The sequence below is a fragment of the Monodon monoceros genome, unplaced genomic scaffold, assembly GCF_005190385.1.
Source record: "Monodon monoceros isolate NGI ecotype Baffin Bay Population unplaced genomic scaffold, NGI_Narwhal_1 Super_Scaffold_5, whole genome shotgun sequence".
Lineage (NCBI taxonomy): Eukaryota > Metazoa > Chordata > Mammalia > Artiodactyla > Monodontidae > Monodon > Monodon monoceros.
In genome coordinates this window covers 96,006,841-96,031,969 of record NW_021703782.1, presented here as the reverse complement: position 1 = coordinate 96,031,969, position 25,129 = coordinate 96,006,841, and the positions used below count along the sequence as shown (strand labels likewise).

The window sequence follows — 25,129 nt, the reverse complement described above, 5'->3', positions numbered from 1 at the left end:
TCTCTCTCTCTCTCTCTCTCTCTCTCTCTCTCTCTCTCTCTCTCTCGCTCTCGCTCTCGCTCTCGCTCTCGCTCTCGCTCTCTCCCTCTCCCTCTCTCTCCCCCTACATCTCTAAAGGTCTTACTAAGCGGAACCCGGCCTTTTATCTCCCTTCCTTCCTCTCGTGCTGAGCCACAGTCTTTTCTCACCCCCAGGCAAAAGAAAATCACCATGCACCTACAGTTGTAATATGGCTAAAGTCATACACACACATTCATATACACACTTCTTGAAACAGGAACTCCAGGTTTAATTCCTAGCACCACTATTGCCAAGGTATATCTCCATGGGCAAGTCACTTCACTTCTCTAAACTTCAGTTTTCTCATCTGAAAATGGGAGCAACAGCTCCTTGTGAAGGTTGTATATTAGTTTCCTAGTGCTTCCGCAATGCATTACCACAAACTTAGTACCTTAAAACAATACATATTTACTATTTTATGGTTCTGGAGGGCAGAAGTTCTAAAATCTAGGCATCTGCAGAACTTCAAGGCCGGAGACATAGTCTCTGTGTCTGCTTGTCTGTCTCTTTCCTCTGCTTCCAAGTTATATCTCCTTCTCTGATCCTGTCACTCTTCTCTACCTCATATGCTCCTATAAGGACCCTTTTGATTACATTGAGTTCACCCAGGTAATCCAGAATAATTGTCCCATCTCAAAATTCTTAACTTAGGGCTTCCCTGGTGGCGCAGTGGTTGAGAGTCCGCCGGCCGACGCGGGGGACGCGGGTTCGTGCCCCGGTCCGGGAAGATCCCACATGCCGCGGAGCGGCTGGGCCCGTGAGCCATGGCCGCTGAGCCTGCGCGTCCGGAGCCTGTGCTCCGCAACGGGAGAGGCCACAACAGTGAAAGGCCCGCGTACCGCAAAAAAAAAAAAAAAAATCAGAAAAGGGTAACTCTGTTGGCTTTAAGAAATCTGGATCTAGAAAGAGGCCAGCAGCTAAGGTCTGAGAACCACTGGAAGTAAATGTACATTCTCTGGGAAGTGTAAATTGGCTAACAGATTAAGCAGCAATCATAGGTAATACTAGCATAATCACAGTAACAGTCATCGTCGTCATCACAGTAGCTGATGCATTAATTGGCCACTACATCGTAGATACTATTTTATCCTTTACGTAAGTTATCTCTAACTCTCACATCAGCCCTATGATAAGGGTTATTATTATCCCCATTTCATCCATAACGACACTGAGGCCGAGGGTAGTTAACAGGCTTGATCAGGGTCACACAGCTGGGAAGTGGTACAGCCTCTATTTGATCACAGCTTTAATTAGATCCAGAATCTGAACTTGACATTTTGTGCCTCCTTTAGGTAAGGGGGCCTGGAATGTCAATAAATTCACCAAAGTAGAAATTATACAAGCTACATTCTCAGACCAGAATGTGATAATATTAGATATTAACAGCAATCTGTCTAGCATATGAATCTATATATTTGGGAATTACAAAAAAGCAATCTTCTAAACAACACTTGGGTAAATAAAATCAAACTTAAATGATCACCTCTTTAGCAATGAGCAGGAGCTGGAAAGCTGCATATCAGACTCATGGAATAGAGGCAAAGCAGTAGTCAGAAGCTCCATGACATTTACTAAGAAGAAAGACGGAAAATAAACAAATGAAGCATTCAACTCCAGAAGCCAGAAAAAGAGTTATAAAACAAACTCAGAGAAAGCAGCAGGAAGGAATTAATACAAGTAAAAGCCGAAATAAATGAAATAGAAAAAAAAAAAGGAGCCTTGCCAATAAAATGCAAAAGCTTCTTCGAAGGAGAGAGAGAGAACACAAACACATTAGTAATGAGCTAGGGGCATAACCATAGAAGTACAGAAGATGAAACAAATTTAATGAGAAGACTGTGTGCAAATTTATGCCAATAAATTTAAAAGTCTTGATAAAATGCATTATTTCCTTAGAAAATATAAATTACCAAGTTTGAGCCATGATGCTGTAGAAAATCTAAATAGCCAAATATAATAAAGTGATAAGAGAGCTAAATGTCTACAATTAAAAAGAAGACATCAAGCCCAGGTGATTTTATATGCAGGTCTTACCAAATCATCAAGGAACGGATAACCTCTATCTTATGTAAACTGATCCAGAGAAAGAAAATAAAGGACAGTTTTCTAATTTATTCCATAATCCTAGCATAACCTGAATACCCAAACTGGCCAAATATATACTCATTCATCTGGTTGATGTATTAGAACTGATGGGCTCCTTCTGTGGTAGGATGAAAAATCAACTTTCAAAAATCAAGAATAACTTTCCACAATATCAGCAATAACTAACTAGAAAACATAAGGGAAAACAAACATGAAAGCTGATCATATTCCTCAAGTGGAAAATACTGTAATAATAGAAGCTGTCACTCTACTATATCCTTGTGCACGCTGTATTTCAGACACGACTCATTTAATCCTCACAGTGGCTCTGTGTGGTGGGAACTTCTTCATAGATAAGCAAAGGAAGTACAGAGAGGTTAAGCATTTTGTCCAGGGTCACACAGCAAAAAATGGTGGAATCTGGATTTGGACTATTGTGGTCTGGATCCTAAGCACCTGCTTGTAACCTCTACCATAGTGCATTGCATAAATACCTATGAATAAACCCCCACCAGATATGTGCAATATTTTTATGACCTAAAGTCTAAAACTTCAGTGAAGGTTTTAAAAGAACACTTGCTAAATGGAGATGCAAACTATGTTTCTGAATTAGAAGACTCCGAACTGTAAAGATGCTGTATCAATCAGCCAGGATAAGATAGGCTATGTTGCCGTAACAAGTGAAGCCTCCCAAACCAGGAGATTGTACACAAAAGTTGATTTCTGGTTCACACAAGGTCCATTGTAATTGAGGCAGCATTCTTCCATCCTGCAGTATTGATCTGGAACACGTGATCTCCAAGCTTGCCATAGCAAGGGAAGAGAGGGCTTGAGAGTCATGCAACATGTTTGTAAGGGCTGGATCTGCAATGACTTATATCACAGCAACACAGATTCCATCTCTCAGAATCCCTTCACATGGTCCCTTAAACCCAACTGCAAAGGCAGGTTAGATGCGTAGTCTACAGGGTGTCCACAAAGAGGATCCAGTGTGGTGAACATAAGACATCATCTCTGCCACAGTTGTCAGCAGTGCTCAGCACAGAGTTGACTCTCAATGCGTATGTCTTACAGGAAAAAAAAATTAACAACTTTCCCCCATTTAGTCTACAAATTCAATTTAGACAACCCAAAATTCCACTAAAGTTTTACATGAAATTTGACAAAGCAACTCTAAACTTTATCTGAAGGGAAAAATGAGTAAGAACAGTGAGGAAATTTTGAAATAGGAAATTAGTGTTCTTGACAGGGAGAAGACTTACCTTGCTACATTCAGAACATGCCATAAAACTCTATTAATGAAAATAGTGCTGAATTACTGCAGGAATATACAGATAATTAAATAAAATTTCCAACTATGTATATGTGGTACATATAAGGATTTAATACATGACAAAAAGGCATTTCAAACTACTTAGGGAAGGGATGGCTCCTTCAGATACTCATCTACCCATTTTAAAAATAATTAAGTTAAAATAACCACTCCCACCATGCACAAAAATAAATGCCACACAGATTAAATAAGCAAAGATGAAAAAACTATATAAATACTACAAGAATATAAAGAAAGATTGGGTTTTTTTAGCAACTTTGTGGCTTCCTAAGCATCACACAAAATTCAAAAGCAATAAAGGACCAGGATAAAGGGGTTATAAGACATCAAAAGCAATATTAAAACGCAAGTACAGACTGGAAGAAATTTTGGAAGGTGAAAGATAATTACTGAGAAAATATGCAAAACATATACAAACCAATAAGGAAAAAGACAAGTCTCACAAAACATGGATGGATAATGAGAAATACAAATGACCATGGCATGAAAAGATGAACCTCACCAGTAATCAGGGAAATGCAAAACCAAACAAAAATGATGAATTTTTGACATCCCATATTGGCAATAATGAACGTGACAGATGTGGAGAAATGAGTTCTGTCATTCATCAGTGATAGGATTGTAAACTGGCAGTGCCTCTACGGATAGCCATTTAGTAGATCTATCAAAATTTAAAAATTCATAAAACATTGATCTAGCAATCCCTCTTTTAAGAACCTGTTTTCTAAAAAATAAACTCAAAATGGATTAAAGACCTAAATGTAAGGCCAGACACCATCAAACTCTCAGAGGAAAGCATAGGCAGAACACTCTATGACATAAATCCCAGCAATACCCTTTCTGACCCACCTCCTAGAGAAATGGAAATAAAAACAAAAATAAACAAATGGGATCTAATGAAACTTCAAAGCTTTTGCACAGCAAAGGAAACCATAAACAAGATGAAAAGACAACCTCCAGAATGGGAGAAAATATTTGCAAATGAAGCAACTGACAAAGGATTAATCTCCAAAATGTACAAGCAGCTCATGCAGCTCAATATCAAAAAACAAACAACCCAATCCAAAAATGGGCAGAGACCTAAATAGACATTTCTCCAGAGAAGATATACAGATTGCCAACAAACATATGAAAGGATGCTCAACATCACTCATCATTAGAGAAATGCAAATGAAAACTACAATGAGATATCACCTCACACCGGTCAGAATGGCCATCATCAAAAAATCTACAAACAATAAATGCTGGAGAGGGTGTGGAGCAAAGGGAACCCTCTTGCACTGTTGGTAAGAATGTAAATTGATACAGCCACTATGGAGAACAGTGTGGAGGTTCCTTAAAAAACTAAAAGTAGAACTACCATACAACCCAGCAATCCCACTACTGGGCATACATCCTGAGAAAACCATCATTCAAAAAGAGTCATGTACCACAATGTTCATTGCAGGTCTATTTACAATAGCCAGGACATGGAAGCAACCTAAGTGACCATCGACAGATGAATGGATAAAGAAAGTGTGGCACATATATACAATGGAATATTACTCAGCCATAAAAAGAAACTAAATTGAGTTATTTGTAGTGAGGTGGATGGACCTAGAGACTGTCATACAGAGTGAAGTAAGTCAGAAAGAGAAAAATAAATACTGTATACTAACACATATATATGGAATAAAAAAAAAAAAGGTTCTGAAGAACCTAGGGACAGGACAGGAATAAAGACGCAGACATAGAGAATGGACTTGAGGACACGGGGAGGGGGAAGGGTAAGCTGGGGCAAAGTGAGAGAGTGACATGGACATATGTACACTACCAGATGTAAAATAGATAGCTAGTGGGAAGCAGCCGCATAGCACAGGGAGATCAGCTGGGTGCTTTGTGACCACCTAGAGAGCTGGGATAGGGAGGGTGGGAGGGAGAGGCAAGAGGGAGGAGATATGGGGATGTATGTATATGTATAGCTGATTCACTTTGTTATAAAGCAGAAACTGACACACCATTGTAAAGCAATTATGCTCCACTAAAGATGGTAAAAAAAAAAATCTGTTTTATAGAAACACACACATGCCTAGTGATATATGTACAAAATTCTTCACTGTGGCACCATTTGTAATAACAAACAGCTATAAACAACCAAAATGCCCATGAATAAAGATTAGGTAAAATCATTATGGTACATTCATACTGCGCAATGCCAAACAGTCATTAAAAAGATTGATCTGTATGTATACTGATTTGAAAAGATCTCCAAGAAATTAGGTACAAATGCATATCTCACAACAATGTATAGGGTAATTCTGTTTATGAGTTTATTATGAAAAATTATAATTTTAAAATATATATGATATAAAAATTAAAATAATCTATTTTATATTATAAAAAGTGTAATATATATATAGTAGATCTCTAAATGCAGTAAAAAACCCTACAAGAATACATAATTATTAACAATGGTGACCGCTGGAACAGGAAGTAAGGATATGTGTGGAGTGGAGTGAGAAATGAAGAACTTCTGTGTTTTACTCTATAGACTTTGATAATATCTAATCTTTTACAACAACAATGTATTCATTCATAGGTGTACACGTGTGTGTGTGTGTGTGTGTGTGTGTATGTATGTGTATGTGTGAGAGAGGCGGGTGGGGGGAGGGAGAGAGAGAAGAGGGTGAGCTCTACCCAGTATATCATTTCTCGCATTTGCTGGAACCTTTTGGAATAAATGGATGGAACTATACTTTATTGAGAACTTACCATATACTCTGCACATTTATATAACTCACATTATCTGTACTGCAACTTTATGAAGGGAGAGTTGCATGTATTTAATGGATGCAAAAAGAAGACAGGATAGACTTGACCAAGGTACCAAGATAGCCCTCCTTCCAAGAACTTTCCACTGTACTTTGGGCAGGAGCATGTAAACATTGGAAAGACAGTCGGTGCATCTGTGCAATACACTGGGAGTTAGAGGAAAACAAGGACAGGGTGACAGCATGCTTCAGACGTAAGGTGTTCCTGAGTTTTCAATAGGAGTGATCTTGGGTCATGTTTTCAGCTCTGCCTGCCTACTTCCTGCCTTCAGTTGGGTTCTGTGTCTATAGCATCAGCTAGTGGTTCCTGCAGACTGGGTGCACTTTCTTCCCAAACCATGTCACAGAGCCCCTCCCTTCTCCCACATGAGCCTTTTTGCAGTCAGATTCAATAGATCTTCACTTCATCCCATGGGAGAAAGGCCGATGGGAGACTGACTACTTTCTGCTGACTCCAATTAGCATAGTGTAACCAGGGTCATGTGATGCAAATAAGGACAACTGTATTTGGAAAAGACAAACGAGGGAAAAGTTACCTTTGTTGCTAGACAGCCCTGATACTGAACGCCAGCTTTGCCACTTACTCGTGGTGTGACATGCTTTATTTCATGGCTCTTCCCGTTGCTCTCTGTAAAGCAGGAATGATGATACTACCTTTTTCGTGGTTAGAAAATAAACATACAAAGTGCCTAGTCAGTAGCATATGCTCAATAAGTAAATACCACCATTGCCACCATTACAACCTCTCTATATTTATTTTGTTAAGTACACTTCAATTTCTAACTGTTTATGCAGTCAGTGTATCATGGAACCTCATAGCAGCCTAGTGGATTAATGTAGGGTAGTAGTGTCTACCCCCTTTTACAGATGAGGAAACTGGAGACCAAAGATGTAAAATGACTTGCCTGGTTCACATATGTCACAAGGAGCAAAGATGACATTTTATAGCTATCTTCAATCGTACAGCCTGTTCTCTTGTGTGTCTTATTTCTTATGTGCACCCTACCCTCAGTGCCTAGCATAGGACCATGAACAGATAGACATTCACAGAATTTCAGTTTCTGAATTGATTTTCTCATAGGCTAGGACCTCTGCTTTCTCTTTTCCCCCCATGCCTCTCTAAGAGATTTCTTTCCCACTGTAAACATCCCAAATTGCAAATATTTTTTCCACACCCCATTCACATGCCTGTTTGGGCCATCGTGGAGCCCATCCCAGTTTCAAAGGCGCGTCAAAGGCCCTTCTGCTGTCAGGATTAGGTAGTTAGAGACCAACAGAGGCTGCTAACATTGCTAATTGAACAGAAGCTGTGGCTGCTGCCCCCCTGCCCCCTCCCCCATGCGCTGTCCATGGTCCTGGAAGGATCACCTCTGAGCTACAAGGGCAATAAAAACCTTGTTTTTGCTACAGTCTTCAACCTTGGCCAGCAGATACGCTGGAAATAGGTTCTGGTTTGAGAAGCTAGTTGGTAATTCCCTGTGAATTGGTCTCTCATGCTTTTTAAGGTTTGTGTGTTCATGGAAAACAGTTTTTAAATTTGCTTTGTGTATGGATGTGCTCTCTGACGTCCCCCTCAACTCCTCCAAAATGTCACAGATGACTTTCCTTGAATTTACCAATTTGCAGGATTAATGTGCTTCTCTCTAGACACCTGTGCCCTAGATAGATTCCAGCCAGAATAGCTGTATGCATTCCTAAATTCTGACCTGTTTTGCAGGCAAAGGAGGCCTTGATTTTAGGTCACCCCCGATGGGGGCATTCAGCATGCGAGCTAACTCTTGGCCCTGTTTTATCATGCAGTTGTGTGGAGGAGTTCAAGCTGGCTCCTGATGGAAAATCCTGCCTAATGCTCTCAGATGTCTGCGAGGGCCCCAAGTGCCTCAAACCTGATTCCAAGTTCAACAACACCCTCTTTGGAGAGATGCTACATGGTTACAACAACCGGACGCAGCATGTGAACCAAGGCCAAGTCTTCCAGATGACCTTTAGGTATGGGACAGACACCTGCACTTCACTCGTCAAGTCACTGACCCAAAATCTGGGCAGGGGGAGGAAGCCATGGGCACCATGGGATAGAGGTCTATTACACTGGTCAGCATCTCCCCCAAATCACTAATGCCTGTGCATGAAGTATCAGCAGTCAGCAAAGTCCATTCCCTGAAGTTCTTTTTCCATTCACCTATCCTTTATTTATCCCACCCTCCCATTTTCTAACTCTATCCACATATTTGCAAGTCAATCTTAAATCATCCTGTAAGTACAGTTAATGGAATTTCTAATGTGATTAATCTTTCCGTCTATTAAAAATAAGTATCTTATGTAGGCTATTCAGGCAGTTCAAAAATAAAGACATTTAATGAACGAGAAAATAAATTTTCCATCACCCAGAAATAGCCAGAATTAACATTTTCTTGAACATTCTCAAAACACCTCTCTCTCTCTTTCCCTCTCTATCTGTGTATCAGTGTACACACACACACACACACACACACACACCACACAAACACATAAACATGCCAACTCTCAGTAAAGCTGTTTAGGAATTGCTTTTTTTGCTCATCAGTATGTCAAAGACCTCTTTCCCTGTTAATAAATACAGAGGTACATGTGAACTTAAAAGATTGAGACTACTCTCACATAAGAATAAACAGAGGGACTGGGTTGGCCAAATTTTATGAAGATTAGACATGCAGTGTACTTCTGAATGTCTTCTTGGGAGAGTTGAAGAAACTGGGGCTGTTCTCTCTGGAGAAGAAAGGCCTTAGGTGGGATTTATTCATGCCTCAAAATCTGAAAGCCATAAGATGGTAGCATGAGAAGAACTGTTCCGTGTATAAGAAATGATTATCTTAAAAAAAAAAAAAAAACTATACTTTGAGATAGTTTTGCATAAAAATGTAATAGGATATTATCACAAAGAAGGGTTCTCCCTACCATTTGAGGTCATGTCAACAAAAGTCAGAACTGGTAAGAAACATCACCGTTATAATCATCCTCGTCTTCGTCCTGTCATCTCACTAATAATAATTGTAAAAATAATAATAATAATTGTGATTGTAGTAGGAGTGGCTACTGTTTATCAGGAAATACTCTATATGTCAAGCTCTTTGGTGAGTATTTTAAAAATAATAATAACCACTAACACGAATTTAGCACATGCTGTGGGCATTCAAAGCACTTTCCATTCCTTAATTTAATGTCATCCTCACAATGGCCCTGTGAAGCAGAGGCTGTTGCCATCCCCTTTATACAGATGAGAAGTGGCAGTGTTAAGTGACTTTCCCAAATCCTCCTTATAGGAAGTAAAAGAGCCAGGGTAGTACCATTTTAGCTTCACAATGAAAACCCTTTGAGATACCATGGCCTCCATTTTACAGTTGAAAAGTCAACACCAGAGAGGTAAACTGACTTTCTCAAAGTCACCATCTACTGAGAGGGGTAGTGAGGATTCAGATGTATATCTGGCTGACTCCAAAGCCCTGCTCTTATCTTCTAATCCAACATACCTTATCACTTCCCATTTTATAGAACTAGAATGAAAATGTGAATTCCATAAAACTATTCATCTATGTAGTTATCACATGCTCTTTGAGCACCTGCTATGTCCCAGGTACCATGCTTCAGACCCTGTGGTGCTTAGATATAGTGTGTGTGTGTGTGTGTGTGTGTGTGTGTGTGTGTGGTGTGTGTGTAATCTTAAGTACTTAATTTGTGGCAGGAATTATGAAGTAAAGATGCAGTGTTCCAGGTAATCAGTTAACAGTGGGATCTAATTTAGTTGGAGTAGAGTGTGTGTGGTGGAGGGGGAGTACATCTATTGGATTAGAAAACAGTAAGGCTCACAGTCTACCTTGCAGAGGAAGTGTTATTTAACTAATACCTGGAAGATGAGTTGGAGCTAGCATTGTAAAAGGTTTCAAGCAGAGACAGATATTCTAAGAAGGAAAAGAACTTGGTTGGTTTCAGGAGAGGAAGAATGTGGTGTGGTTGAAGCTGAGTAAATATGGGATGTGAAGCCAGAGGGGTAAGCAGTGACAGATTATGGGGGTCTTGCAGGCAAAGTCTTTATTCTAATAGCAAAGAGGAGAACTCTTAGATGGTTAAAAGAGGGGAATATGTCATGATTGCATTGTATGTTTTGACTTCATGGTAGCTGTGCGGAAGTAGATTGCAATGAGGGTGGAAAGGAAGACAGTGGAATGGGGTCAATTAGGTGTCTGTTGTGGAAGCTACTTGAGAATGTTAGTGGCTTCAACCAGGATGATGGGAACACAATTGAGAAAGGGTATTTGGGGAGATATTTGAAGGGTATAATGGACAAGGGCCAGGGCACAGTTGCAGGCAAAGGGTAAGGTTGAGGGAGGATTCAAGGGTGATAGAAGTACTGGCAGCCACAAAGCAATTTAATGGCAGAGTCGAGTCCTCCAACTCCCAGATGCGCAAGCCAAGGCTGATGCTACTTCGGAGCAATTTAAGGGCAATCTGGATGAGCTACTTTTAATTCTAATATTCTACAGTCCTGATTTTCTGTAGTTTTAATAGTCTATGAAACCCTGTGTTGAGTACCATGATGGATAGGATAATGCTGCATGGAATCCAAAGGAAGACATTAATTGTCCCTGGCCTTCAAGAAAGGAATTTACAAGTTTGCAAGAAGACACACACTCAATTAGAAAACAAATATGTGAACACTTAATTTGCAAAGAAATGTTCCAAATGATGCCAGTGGTTTTCAGAGTTCCCATACGAAGACTTTTGAAAGGAATTAGAAGGAATAAGAAAGTGTTTCATAAAAGATGAGGTTTATGAACTGGAGTTTGAAGTGATGGCAAAGAACAGTGCCTCTTGGGAGAGATAAGAGCTATAAAGGCATTTTCCTGTCCCGGAAGGAGCATGCAGAAGCCCAGATATATTGATAAGCGAGGGGAGTGGGAGGGACAGGAAAAAAAATCTCCAGATAGACCCAGCTCCAAATCCTGGCCCCATCCGTGACAGGCATAGTCCTACTGCCTCATCTTTAAAAAGGAGTGTTTAATCAGATACTAGTAACTGTAATATGGCAACATTGCTTGTTTTATGTAGTTTGATTTCTCATAGCAACTATCAGAGTGACTGGCATGTGCTAAATGATCAAATGCACTAGTTCCCATTCTCAAGTGTGAAGATTAGCTTGGTCCAAAAGAAGGATACAAATTGGGTAGTAAGATGCTAGATCCTGAAGGGACTTCATGGAATCCCAGGATCTCATTTCCATGTGGGGAAGGGATTTGGCTAAGGTCACAAGGCAAGTCATTGCAGAGCTAGCCTATAAACTCAGATCTCCTGGTTGTCCAGCATGCTTGCCGTCCCCCTACCAATAGACTGGTTGGTAAGGAGAGCCTGGCTCCTCAAAGGCTGACCTGGAACTCTGCAAGCTCAGACAGAATTTAAGCCCCATCAGGAGTCCTCCTTCTGCCTCAAACGCTCTATTTATTGTTCCCAGCCCTTCCATCTTGGGCTGTCTCTGAATAGCTAGGGCCGATCTTCCCTGATTTGCTCAGGAAAAGCAGTATAGTGAAGAGACCACACTGTTATCTTTTGACAACAGCCTCCAGATGTAGGAAACTCCCCAGACTACCATTATATTAGAGTAGCCCATTTCACTTCAGCTCGCTCATCCTTGGCTTCAGTTAAACTTTCTTTGCAATTATTTCTGTCCCCAGACCATGTCACCTCTTGGAGCCACATGCTAAGGCAATTGACTTCCCTCTGTGGGAAGGCGAATGGCTTCTGACGAATCTAAATTTATCTCTTTCAAGTCTCCTTTCCTGAGCCCCAGATAAAGGGGAGGCTGCGGCTCCTTTGTCCTTCAGGTTTCAGAAGGCAGGGCTGTAAGTTTCTTGGCATCAAAGGCTGTTGTCACTTCCCGCCTCCTTCTCCTTCCTTGCTCTCCTCCTGCAAGTAATTTCCGGTCCAGTCCTCCAGAGTAGCTAGCAGGCACCCCACCAGCCCCATATGCCGCATTTCCTGACAACTGCCTGGCCTGGGATTTCAAACTCTCTCCCAGCTAAAGAATCTGCTGTGCGACAGTCACAACTCTGCTTTGTACTCCCCCCTGCCCCAGCTGGATCCCCACACCTAGCAACTGCCGATAGAAGACAGGTCTGCCTCTCATGTCTTCTCTTGAACCTCTGAAAGAGTAACCTGGATTTCTGCTTCCAAAAAGCCTGACGTGGGTTTCCCTGGTGGCGCAGTGGTTGAGAGTCCGCCTGCCGATGTAGGGGACACGGGTTCGTGCCCCGGTCCGGGAAGATTCCACATGCCGCGGAGCGGCTGGGCCCGTGAGCCACGGCCGCTGAGCCTGCACTTCCAGAGCCTGTGCTCCGCAACAGGAGAGGCCACAACAGTGAGAGGCCCGCGTACCGCAAAAAAAAAAAAAAAAAAGCCTCACGTTTCAAATCTCTGAGCTGGACAAACTCTTAAAGATTAACAAAATTCAGACCTAACCTCTTATCGTATAGCTGGAGAAACTGAGACCCAGGAAAGGATATTACTTGCCCGGTGCTCACCATGATTTGGGGCCCCGCTGAGACTGGAAGTTTGAGTTTGTGACTCCCAAACCAGTGTTCTCTTGGTTTCTGCTTCTGTAACAGGGGACGTATGTAACTTCTCCATGCCCCCATACTAGTGTGTGCTAAGATGAACCACCTGCTTCATCCCTGCTGTCAGCAGACAGTGACGACGCAGGTGTCTTGGGGATGCCAGATTCATAACGAAGGGGGCATCTTAGGCAAAGCCCACTTGCACGTACATGATTCTGCAGGAACTTGACCCCATTCCTGGCTATCTCCTCGGGTTGCCGCAAGTAGGCTGCAGCCTGTCTCTGGGAGAGGAACGTGTGGAGGCGTTTAGGACGCTGACAAGTCCAGGACTTATCCACTGTGTGGGAAGATGAAGTGGAGCACAGTAAGAGACACAGAGAAAGACAGCGGCAGGGTGAGAGTGATAAGGAGAAGCAGTCATAGGGACAAAGCTGAGACATGCGGAGAGACAAGGATGGAGGAGATATTGAGAGTCAGAGTACAGAAGGAGGGATCGCCAGGCACAGAAAGGGTTAAAGAGATACCGAGTAGTGACAAGGGTTAAAGAGATAAGGAGGTAGATGCTGAAAGGTAGGGGAGTCGGGAAGGAGTGAAAGATGAAAGTCCTGTTCTGTAAATAAGTTCACTTGTATCATTTTTTTTAGATTCCATATATAAGCAATACCATATGATATTTGTCTTTCTCTGTCTGGCTTACTTCACTTAGTATGATAATCTCCATCCATCCATGGTGCTGCAAATGGCATTATTTCATTCTTTTTAATGGCTGAGTAATAGTCCATTGTATATATGTAAAATGAACTTATTTACAAAACAGAAACAGACTCACACACTTAGAAAACAAATTTATGGTTAACAAAGGGGAAAGGCAGGGGGAGAGGGATAAATTGGGAGTTTGAGATTGACATATACACACTACTATATATAAAATAGATAATCAACAAGGACCTACTGTATAGCACAGGGAACTCTGCCCAATATTCTGTGATAACATAAATGGGAAAAGAATTTGAAAAAGAATAGATACATGTATATATACATATATGTATATATGTATTGAGAAAAAAAAAAAAAAAGAAAAAGATGAAAGGCTTGAAGGAGGGACCTAAAGTGATAGAGAAAGAAGGACACAGAGTTTACACTGAAATCACAATATAATTTATTCCCAGGAGGGAGTAAGGGTTGTTTTAAGAGACTGGGTGGTGCCCGGAGAGAGCTCTGGATTAGGAGTTGTGTTCAGATGGATTATGAATGCACATAAAAGCCTTTGGTAAAATGCCAAGTTCTGTGCAAATGTGAAAAGTCAAAGATCTCACTTCTGAATTGCCCCCAAATGCAGTAAATGATGTCAGGCTTTGCTGTTTCTAATCCCTTCCTGTGAACTGTGTTGGTCTTAATGACCCATTCAGGATCACCGTCAGAATTCCCTTCCCTTAACTCTTGATCAAGGGGGGATTGGCACAGACGGTTGGAGTGAGATAAACTCATCAGAGGTTGGTGGTATTTGCTGTTTTGTTTGTTCATTTGTATTTTACTTCCCTCCCTCTCCCATCCTTAACCATCCTACCTCATTTTTATAAGAAGGAAAGGTCAACTTCGCTTATAGATTGTAGAGATTTAGATAAATATAAGTCAAAAACTATTATTGAGCCTGGAGTCTCAGAAATTGCACTGAGAAGCTGCTTGGGAATGGGGGCTGAGCGAATACAATGGTGGATTTTGCAAAAGCCTCATCAAAAAGAAGACTGCTCTACCAGCCACAGACATTTACTCATAGGCCTTCACAAATGACCTACAAAGAATGTAAGGTGCTCATGAAAAATTTACTAGAAAGGTGCTTGACAGTCTGGTTTGCTTATCAGATGTGCGTGTTGTACAGCATAAGAGGACAGTCTTGGGTAAGATGTGGGATTCAGGATGAGGCACCACCAACCCACACCTGGTGAGACAGAAGGATTCTCTTTAAAGATTTAAGGAAAGCTGGCTTTCACTTGTGGTACCCACTTGCTCCCCCGCTGAAGGTCCTGAGTCACATCTTATTAAGTTGCTCCGAAGCTACTGTTTTTCTGCTGCTTTCCTGGGACGTGGTTAATCGTACACGCTGCTTCTGTATCCTTCCCTGTTTTCTACACTTTAATCATGTGTGTATGTTTTTATGTGCCGGGTCCTATACTACATACTTTGTTTTCTCACTTAGTCTTTCCAAGACCTGTTGCAAAGTAGCTCTTAACAGCTGGGTTTTACAAAAAAGGAAATGAATGTGTCAACCACACTGCATTAAGCTTTGTCTTGATGACACACAACTTCAAAACCACGGTGGCTTCACAGGAAAGTGTGTGTGTTGCTCATACCACATGCTCCGGATAGAATCACAGTGGTTCTGTTCACCCTGGTATTTGGGAATTTGGGCTGACAGAGCATCATCTTCCATGTGCTTCCGTGAACGCTATCATTAGTGGGGAAGGAACTTGACTCTCATTACTTCCTCCTAGAGGTGACATTCATTCTGCTCACATTGTATTGGTCACATCAAATCTCACGGTCATGGTGCCCCTCCAAGGGTTGAGCTGAGACGCGAAATCCTATTATGTGCAGAGAAGCAGAGACCCAGAAATATGTGGGACATCAATACTGTTTACCACACTGAGGCACAGAGATGTTAGGCTAACTAGCCTGACAGTCATGCAGCTAAAAACTGACAGCACATGGGTCTAACAACAAAGCCCATTTAGCAGTAGTGCCTCCCAGGCTCCCGGGATACTCCTACTTCATATCACCACCTCTGAGAACTGTAATTAGACTTCTGTTCTCTTCTTGTCAGTTTCCTTCATTCAATCCCAAGGAACGATAGACTTTATAGATGGGAGAACCTTGGAGAACAGTTTGTACAACCCCCTCCATTTGTAGATGAGATGTCCAAGGCTCACAGTTTTTAAGTGAATTACCTAAAATCCCATATAACTAGTAAATAAATAAGGCAGGCCTCCAACCCCCAGTCTATTGGTCTTCTCTGTATCCACTTGGAAGGCTTAGGGAAATAGCATCCAACTCCCACACTGTACAGATGGTAACACCAAAGCCAAGGTTCCATAATTAACAGCAGAGCCAGGCAGGGAAGCTGTTTTTCTAAACTCTTAGGCCTGAGTGTTTTGTAGTATACCACGATCTTATTGTAAAAAAGAAAGCAAAGGAGGCAGGTAGTGGAGAAATTATCAATCAAAAGTAGCATTAGCTTTTGATTTTCAAGGACATTCCCAGCCTCTCTATGTAGTAATATTCCAGCTCTTGGCAAAATCTTCAACTAACCACCTAGAGGCACAGCTGCATGCTACCTTCTCTGGGGGATCAGTGGTGAGATCTTTGAAGTGGATTGAGCGACAGAAGTTGGAGACTGGATCACAGGAGTCAGGGGGCAGTTTTCCCTGGGGTCCTGACTCCTGGGCTGACTGTGAAGAATCTCCTTTCTGTGTGTCCATTTTTCCAAGGTTTCCTAACATCATCCACAGGAGTCAAACCCAACATGTCCAGTGTACCTTAGGTCCTGGAATCAGAAACTCTTCATTCCTGTTCTACCACTTCTACCACTCTTGGCCATTCCCCCCTTCTGACTTCTGTTGTCTCTTCTGTATATTAAAGTGAGGGCAGAGCTCAGACAAAGACTGAGGGCTTCTGACCTAGAATACAGCACTCTTTTTACTCAACTGCCATGGCCAGGGGCCTAGTGAAGCCTTTCCTACTTACCTGATCATAAGAATCATCTAGGGCTATGCCAAGACCCACCAATCTTTTTTTTTTTTTTTTTCCCAGTTAAGGGGCCTGGGAAAGTGAATTTCCACTGTATTCCCAGGTGGTTCACATTATCCAGCAATTTGGAGATACAGTGGCCTGATGTCTAAGATGCGAGGCTCTAGAGTCCGAGTTCTAACTTTCCACTAACCAGTTGTCTGACCTTGGGCACATTAGCTCATTAAGCTCACTTTCCTCATCTCTAAATTAGGAATAATAACAAGACCCACTTCCTGGTGGTGTTGTGGTGATTAAATGAGATTGGCCCCTGTTTCATCCCTATTCTCAGCAGACAGGGAGGATCCTGGTACCATAGCGGGTGGCCAAGTCAATAACTAAGGAGGAATCTCAGGCAAAGCCCATCCTTATGTGCGTGATTCTGCAGGAACTTGATCCCATTCTTGGCTGTGACCCAACACAAGGTGTCAGGGTGCCACCATCAGAAGTAACAGGGTCCAAATCCCACATCTGCCATTTCCTAGCTGTATGGGTTTGGACAAATCCCTAATCTCTCTGAACCTCAAGATCTTCAACTGTAAAGTGGGTTTTACCCCAAAATATCCTCAAAGAGCTATGGTAAGGATTTAACAGTCTTAATAAGCAAGGGTCCTAGATCAGTAGGCTTTCAGTAAACACTGTTTTCTTTTCCTTCAATTGTATTCCTCTCCCCGTAGTTCTAGAATCCACGTGGTTAATGAAGATGTATTCTGTTGCATTCCCCCAGATCTCATCTCTGGACTGGAGTCATGGTCATCCTCCCAACTTCCTCCAACTAACACATGTTTTGGTGAATACATTGCTTTGGTGAAATGCCCAGGGTAGAGACAGGAATGTAGCCCTTCTTGCTCTATGGGTCTGTTGGAGGTAGACAGCTCAGCCAGCAATGTGGGATGGGGCAGCAGCCATGGTCACCTTCTTGTGGGAGTATTTATCCCAGCCTTTGGAAAGATATAATCTCGCTGATGTGTTGTATCACCTGTGTCCTATAGGGTAGCCCCCTTCGTCTGAATGACCTGCAGTGCAATACATCTAATTAGCAATGTGACATTTAGATGCTCATGTGGGCTATGTGGAATTTGATAACCTGGGCCCAGATCCAAAAGTTTCAGAACTACATTAATCTACCACCTCTAGGGTGATATTAAAAAAATTTAATGATGAGCATAGAAGTGGCATTGACCAATCAAAGAGGATGTCCATCCAAATAGAATGAAGGTTTAGCTGTAGGCCCTTCTGGACCTCACATCAGTCTAGCTCACCTTCCACCTTTCCTGATTTCCTCCCCCTCTTATCAACTCATCACATCCTCTGGTACATTTCCTCAACACCTTTAAGCGTGACTGATACTGTAAAACTATTTTTTCTTTTCTTTCTAAAGTCTGTTTCTGAGAGGCATAGGCAGGTGTTTCTCCCATGACACATGTGGACAGAGCAGACTGCCTATCATACTTCTTACATGAGAAAACTGAAGCTCAGAAAGGTGAGGTGTGGCATCCAAAGTGCCATGTGCATGTGGTCTAAAACCATATGACCCTCAAAGAGCAGGAAAGCAGATAATAGCTCATCATCATCATTGCACACAAAACCTCTATCTAAAGGTAGGAATTTTCCATACCTCTGCTTAGAGCCAGAACTCAATACACGTGAAATACACCAGTGCTTCTTAAACTCTCATGTGCATACAGATGCATACAGGGAATCCTGCTAAAATACAGGCTGTGGTTCAGTGGGTTTTGGGTAAGTCCTGAGACTCTGCATTTCAAATGAACTCCGGGGTCTGAGGACCAGTTTGAATAGCAAAGTGTTAAACTGAACTTTATGCTAGATGTGAGCCCAGGTTGGACCTGAGAATGGAAAAGGATGGTTTCCTCTCCATGTGCCTGTTTGAAAACAGCAACTGAGTCCCAAGTCCAGTGGCACAAGGGCACCATGGTGTCCCAGAGGAGTCTCCCCTCAGAGTGACCAAGTGCAGAGACGGCTTTGGATTTGCAGCAGCCGGGGCGGACAGTGCTGTCCTGCAATCCAACAGGCCCCTAGTGCATATTGTAGCACAATTCGTTCTCTGCATCCGTTCGTCTGCTCGGCTCACTGTGGGGTACAAGAACACGGAGCATCAGTACCCATCAGGCAGGCACCTATCCTGACTCTAGTGTCCTGAAGCTGCAGCTGGGTGCCCAGATCATGGCCTCCTCCATCTGCCCACACTAAAGTTCCAGCCATCATTGGATGCCATGGAAGGTACTTTCCAGTGGAGAGCTGGGCTACAGTCTGCATTAGATCAAAGGTGGAAGGCAGACTCCTAGAAAATCAGTGAGAAATCCATTTGGGAGGGGACATTGGTCTGGGTGAAGCTTTATTTTTCTTAAGCGCTGAGACCAAAATCTCATACCGACGACGCTCATTAGTTTAATTGGGGACAGAAGGAAAGTAGTAAAATGAAGACCTAGTGAAAGATGCTTTTTATTTATTTATTTTTGCGGGGAGCAGGGAATTGTAATCCATTTTTAAACAAGGACTCTCTAATCTCCCTAATCATAGTAAGAGAAGAAAGAAAAGTAGCTACTTCATTTTTAAAAACATTTTGTTCTCAATGTTCACATCTCTGAATATACCGAGCATGGTCATTTTATGAGGAAAACAAATTATACACAGCATACTTTGAATGTTCTCCAGCTAACCTAAAGATGTAACTGGAGTCCTCAAAAGGTACTAAAACAACAAAAGTAACCAACCAGGTCCGTTTCACTTCTCTTCTCAGTTTTCTACCTAACCCCCGCTCCTTTTGGTTTTGTTTTTAATTTTCTGTCTTCAAAATCCCTGACTACATTCTCTCTCTCAGAGTCGGGAGCCTATCGCAATCATGGAGGCATCTGAAGCAGAGACATTTTTTTAAGGAACCGCAATTTCATTACACTCAAACGCGGGCAGTAACTCACGCAGGTCTAAGCACTCGGAAAAGCCTGGAGGGAACCTTTGGAGCAGATATGGATAGATTGTAATTAGCACAGTAATTGTAATTAGCACGGTGATTGTTTGTTCATAATGGGTGCTTCCAAAGTGACTTCAGGCGGCTTGTCCTCTTAAATATCTTCTGCCATTCCCCGCCGCCCCCCCCCCCCCCGTGGTCTTGTTTACACTCGGCTAATGTAATAATGCCCTTAGCAATCTCTTTTATAAATAAACACTCCAAAGGTACAAGCCAGACTAGCCCCTAGCCAAGCATTATACATCTTAATTAATGGAGTCCACAGCACTGAAATTTACTATATTTGCATTATGCTAAGGCAATGCCTGTATATTACACTCTGAAGAAATCACACTTCAAGAGTCGTTTGTTATTGTTACTGTTGTTCTGTTAATTACAAGAGGGAATGGGATGTCACCACAGGACTGCACTTGAGGTCAGAGATTCCAGGCCTGGCTTTACCACTTATTCTCATTTGTTATTTAACACGTTTTCATTAAATAACCCCTCTGATGTATTAAGCATTGAGGATGAAAAAAATGGAGATAGGCAAGGTCCCTACTCTGATGTGGATGGACCACTGGTCCAACCTTGGTGTGGTGAGCAGCAGGGAAGACTTTTTGAAAGAGGTGCTGGCTGAAACCTGGAGGATGTGATGAACAGTTAGCTAGGTGGGAGAGTACTCCAGGCAAGTAAGAGCACAGAGCATCTGCAGACATGAACATCAAGGTGGATCATGAAGACGGTGAGGGGATGGGATTGTAGAGATAAACCATGATGAAGGATGGACCTTCAATCAGGAAGGGTTATTTAAGCACCACAGTAATAGGACCATTGCTGGCTGTAAGACTCTGCACGGTCTTCTAATCTTTCTGAGCCCAGTCTGCTCATCACTAAATCAGGGAACGTAATAGTACCAGTCCCATAGGAGAATTATGGTGTGGGGGCGGAGAGGTGATGAGAAAAGTCAGGTTAAAATGCTCTGTAAAGTGTAAAGACATGTGCAAATGTTAGTGACATTTTCCTAACGTGAATCTGAGCATCTGTGAGATACCACTTACTCCAAAATTATGTGCTGGAGTGTGCGTCCTGGCACATTTGAGATCATGTGAGATGCAAATTCACCAGCATTACTTTCTTTGTATTCCTTCCAGAGAAATGAAAAAGTAAGTCTATTCTAAGCTCCCATTAATAAGCCTATGCATGTGAATCAAGAAAATTAATTTTTAGGGAAACATTTCCATTTCAGGGAGATGCCCTGAATAGAAATGTATTTAGTAACAATTCTAATGAAAGATATGATCACAGTTTATTAGATGTGAATTAATACAGAAAGCTCCAAGGGCAGTGGCTGGGGCTTTATGTAACATCACCACTGAAAAATTACTATTACTGATAATGTAATGGAACACCTCAAAGGTGGCTTTTAAGAGTCCAAAATGAGCATTTATTTTTATGTCTCATAAGATGCTCAGAGGTGCCCGTTAATTGGGCAATTAATTAGCAGGCACAAGCCGGGAGCCTATGACGCAGGCATTCAGTGCATCCCTTACCACTGTGAAAGAGCCTTAATCCCTGAATCAGCCAGCCACCTCTCCATCCTCTGCGAGTGTCCTAGTGCTGTGACCTTGAATCTATTTAGCTTGTGTTGAATGCTTTCTAGAGTAAGAGGAAAGAAATAGGATAAAGGGGTTGGTCTTCCTTGCCATCTCATAACTCAGAGAACTAAAGTTACACCAAGGGATACCTTTCCAAGTTTCTGTTAATTAGCAAACTACTTCTAAGGAGTTAGTGAGGACCCAGACACCGGAAAGATAGAAGCCCAGAAGCTATACAGGCATCTTGCAGCCGTACTTGCAAAGGAGGAAGAAACCTAGCTTGAAATTAAACTAAATTGCAATTAAATTCTCCTTCAGCCTTGTGATTCAACCAATAAATATATATTGAGTGCTTATTATGTGCCAGGTTCTGGAGATGCAGGCTGAACAAGACTCACAGAGTCAAACATTGGTGTAAAGGGGAAAAGAATGTTCTTCTCCTTGGTATTATCTAAGTCTGTGTTTATTAATTTTTTTCCTTTCTCAAGGACCTGGGAGCCATCTCTTTGAAATGTAATCATCAATGAAGAAAGCAGAGAAATACATTTGCAAGTTCAGACATCACTGCACTGTGTGGGGCATATCCCCTGATTCACCTCCCCCTTGAAGTCCTCCAGGACTTTTCTGTACGCGGGCCTCTCACTGTTGTGGCCTCTCCCGTTCCGGAGCACAGGCTCCGGACACGCAGGCTCAGCAGCCATGGCTCACGGGCCCAGCCGCTCCGCGGCATGTGGGATCCTCCCGGACCAGGGCACAAACCCGTGTCCCCCGCATCGGCAGGCGGACTCTCAACCACTGTGCCACCAGGGAAGCCCCCCTCCAGGACTTTTCTACTTGCTCAGCCCAGCCTTAAAAACCCCTCCTGCTCTCTGTTTCAATGAAATTGAGTTCAGACCTCTCAACCCTATTGCCATAACCTTGAATAAAATCAGTTATTCACATTAGTTTTTACCCAGTGTTCTTTTTCTCTGTTCCAGGATCTGATCCAGTGCTCTGTTAGAGCAAAATGGCACTGGACAATGTCAAACAGTCAAGCAATAAAGAGAGGGAGGTCTGGACTCAATTCCATTGAAACAAAGGATTTTTAATGCTGGGCTATGGGAGCGGAAAGGTCCTGGAGGACTTCAGGGGGAGGTGGACCAGTGGGATGTGCCCACACAGTGCAGTGATGTCTGAAATCAAAAATGTATTTCTCTGCTTTCTTTATTGATGATTACATTCAAAGAGGTGGCTCCCAGATCCTTGAGAAAGTCATCCCTGGGTTATAAAACTGGCAAGAGGCTTTTAAAAAGATTAACGTGTTACAGGGCAGAGAAGGAATTTACAGTGACAAGTTTTCTAAAGAAAATGCTCTAAGAAAAGGGAGGTCAGGGACCTGGAGTCGGGAAGAAGCTTGCCTGAAGTTTGACCAAGCTGGGCAAACCTTAAGCCGGCTTAGTTATTACCTTACCTTTAGTTGTTTGTCTCCTTAGGCTCCTCTTGGCTGTGACTTTGGAAGGCTGATTGTTTTACTTGATTCTTTATAGGCATTCCATTTACGAAGTTCAAGAACAAAAGCAGTATAAGAGACACCCAATGAGGAGTGGTACTCCTCTCCCTGTTTCTCTGTATTCCGTTTCTCCTACCTCCTCTCCAGTTTTATTCATTTACTGTGTATTTTCCCAGTGTTTCTTTATATAAATTCAAGCAAATAAAATTAAATAGCATTCTCCCCTTTCTCTCACAAAAGGTGCATAAAATATATTGTTTTTCACCACCCTCACTTATTTATATCTCTTAAAGATCTCTCCACAGACAACAAATTTTTCAGTAATGACACATAACATTCTAGTGCTGGGGTTTGGGATCCCATTGGTAAATACCATGCCACCAAGGAAAAAGTAGGGGCCCCAGGGAGATGGAGCGACCTGGGTTTTGGAGATGGGTGATTCCACCTCTTGGGCCTCACACAGGTGATGTCACTTTTCTTGGCCTAATCTCTTCATAGGTAAAATAAGCATCCTTACATCTCATTATGTTGTTGTGAGAAAACTAAGATAAGAATTATGCGGAGCCTCGTCCCAATAAAAGTAACAGTAGTGGTATAGTAACAATAATAGCAATAACAAACATACACGGTATTTACCTCCCACCAGGTACCACTGTATCTTCATTCAATCAAAAATAGTTATTAAGTACCTGTTACATGCCCCTCCTGGTTCTAGGGTACCAGGACTACAAAGGTGAACAAAACTCATAAAAACCCTGGCCCCATGAGTTGTATTCTAGTGTGGAAGACAATCAATCAATAAATATATACTATGTCAAGTGTATGCACTATGGAGGAAAGCAGAAGGAGGCTAGGCTGGACAGGGAAGACCTCGTTGCTAAGGTGACATCTGTGCAAAGATCTTAACAGGTAAGGCAGTGAGTCTTGCAGATATGCAGGGACAAGCTTCCAGGCAGAGGGCACAGTAAGTTCACAGAACCTTCACATGTTCCGTGGACAAAAAGGAGCCCAGAGGTGGATGGAAAGTAGTGAAAGAGCAGGCGAATGGTAGGAGAAAAGGCTCTAAATACAAAGGTAATGGACGTCAAGAGGGGCAGTGTGACAATTTGTACAGGGTCCTATGAGTCACATAGGTATAGTACTTGGATTTTACTCTGAGTGAGAAGAGGAAGAAGCCAGCACATGGACTGAGCAGAAGAGGGCTATAATATCACTCACATTTTTAAAAGACCACTCCATCTGGGGTGTGAAGAATAGACTTTAGCGGGCAGGGTGGGAGCAGGGAAAGCAGTTCTGAGCTTTTGCAGTGGCTCAGGTGAAAGACAACGTAGCCTGGTTGTAGGTGTCCACATGGTGAGAGGTGGACAGGTTCCGGGTGTATCTTCAAGGTAGAGCAACAGAATTTACTGATGGGGGAAAGAAAGGAGGGAGGCAAGGGAGGCTCCCTGCTTCTAGCTTGAGCAGTTGGACAGAAGGAAGCACCATTGATGGAGACAGTAGGGACCACAGTAGAAGCGGGCATAAATGAGGGGAGTAGAAATAGAAATTTGTGGGCTTCCCTGGTGGCGCAGTGGTTGAGAGTCCTCCTGCTGATGCAGGGGACACGGGTTCGTGCCCCCATCCGGGAGGATCCCACATTCCGTGGAGCAGCTGGGCCTGAGAGCTATGGCCACTGAGCCTGCGCGTCTGGAGCCTGTGCTCCGCAACGGGAGAGGCCACAACAGTGAGAAGCCCATGTACCGCAAAAAAAAAAAAAAAAAAAAAAAAAAAATAGAAATTTGTTTGTGACCATGTTAAAAAATTAACTTGATTATGAAAAATTCCCATCATTTATAGCAATAGACAATAGTGTAATAAAACCCAAGGTACTCATCACCCTGCTTCAGTCACCATCATCTGGTTATGTCTAACGTATATATCCTTATGGAGAACTCAGAAAGCCAGTAGGATATACAATCCAGCAGAAGACAGACCAGACTTGAAATGCACATTTCAGATTATTTAGCCTATAGATGGTATAAAAGTAATGAGAAGAGACCGGTTCACCAGGGAGGAGCTAGAGAAGGGGAGAACCGAAGTCCCCAGCCCAGGGGCTCCTGTACTTGGAGGTCAAAGGGATGAAGAGCCACCAGCACAGGAGGCTGAGGAGGAGCCCCCAGTAGCATTCTTAAGAGGAGAAGCCGGGATTAGTCCTGCCCGTTTAAACCCGCTCAGTTCTTACAGCAGTGTGACATTCATTTTCTTAATGTCATCCAGCTTGTAAATGGTGGAGCCAGGACTGGGATGTAGGCAGTCTGGCTCCAAACCCGTGCTCAAATATCCATCTCCCCCATCCCTTCCACCACAGAGTCACACACTCCTCTCCCTCCGTAGCACTGTGCTAGACTGAGGGACTTGATGGTGGTGGCACTAGGGGACAGGG

The 25,129-nt window shown here is 42.6% G+C and overlaps 1 protein-coding gene across 2 annotated transcripts in view; it reads left to right on the top strand.

Moving 5' to 3' along the window:
* The window catches only part of ASTN2 (astrotactin 2), a 912,698-nt gene that overhangs the window by 591,955 nt on the left and 295,614 nt on the right, over nucleotides 1-25,129 (top strand). For both annotated transcript variants that reach the window (XM_029202991.1, XM_029202990.1), the window contains exon 13: nucleotides 8,089-8,277. In XM_029202991.1, coding sequence (XP_029058824.1) covers nucleotides 8,089-8,277 — 189 coding nt within the window. The remainder of the gene's footprint in view (nucleotides 1-8,088; nucleotides 8,278-25,129) is intronic.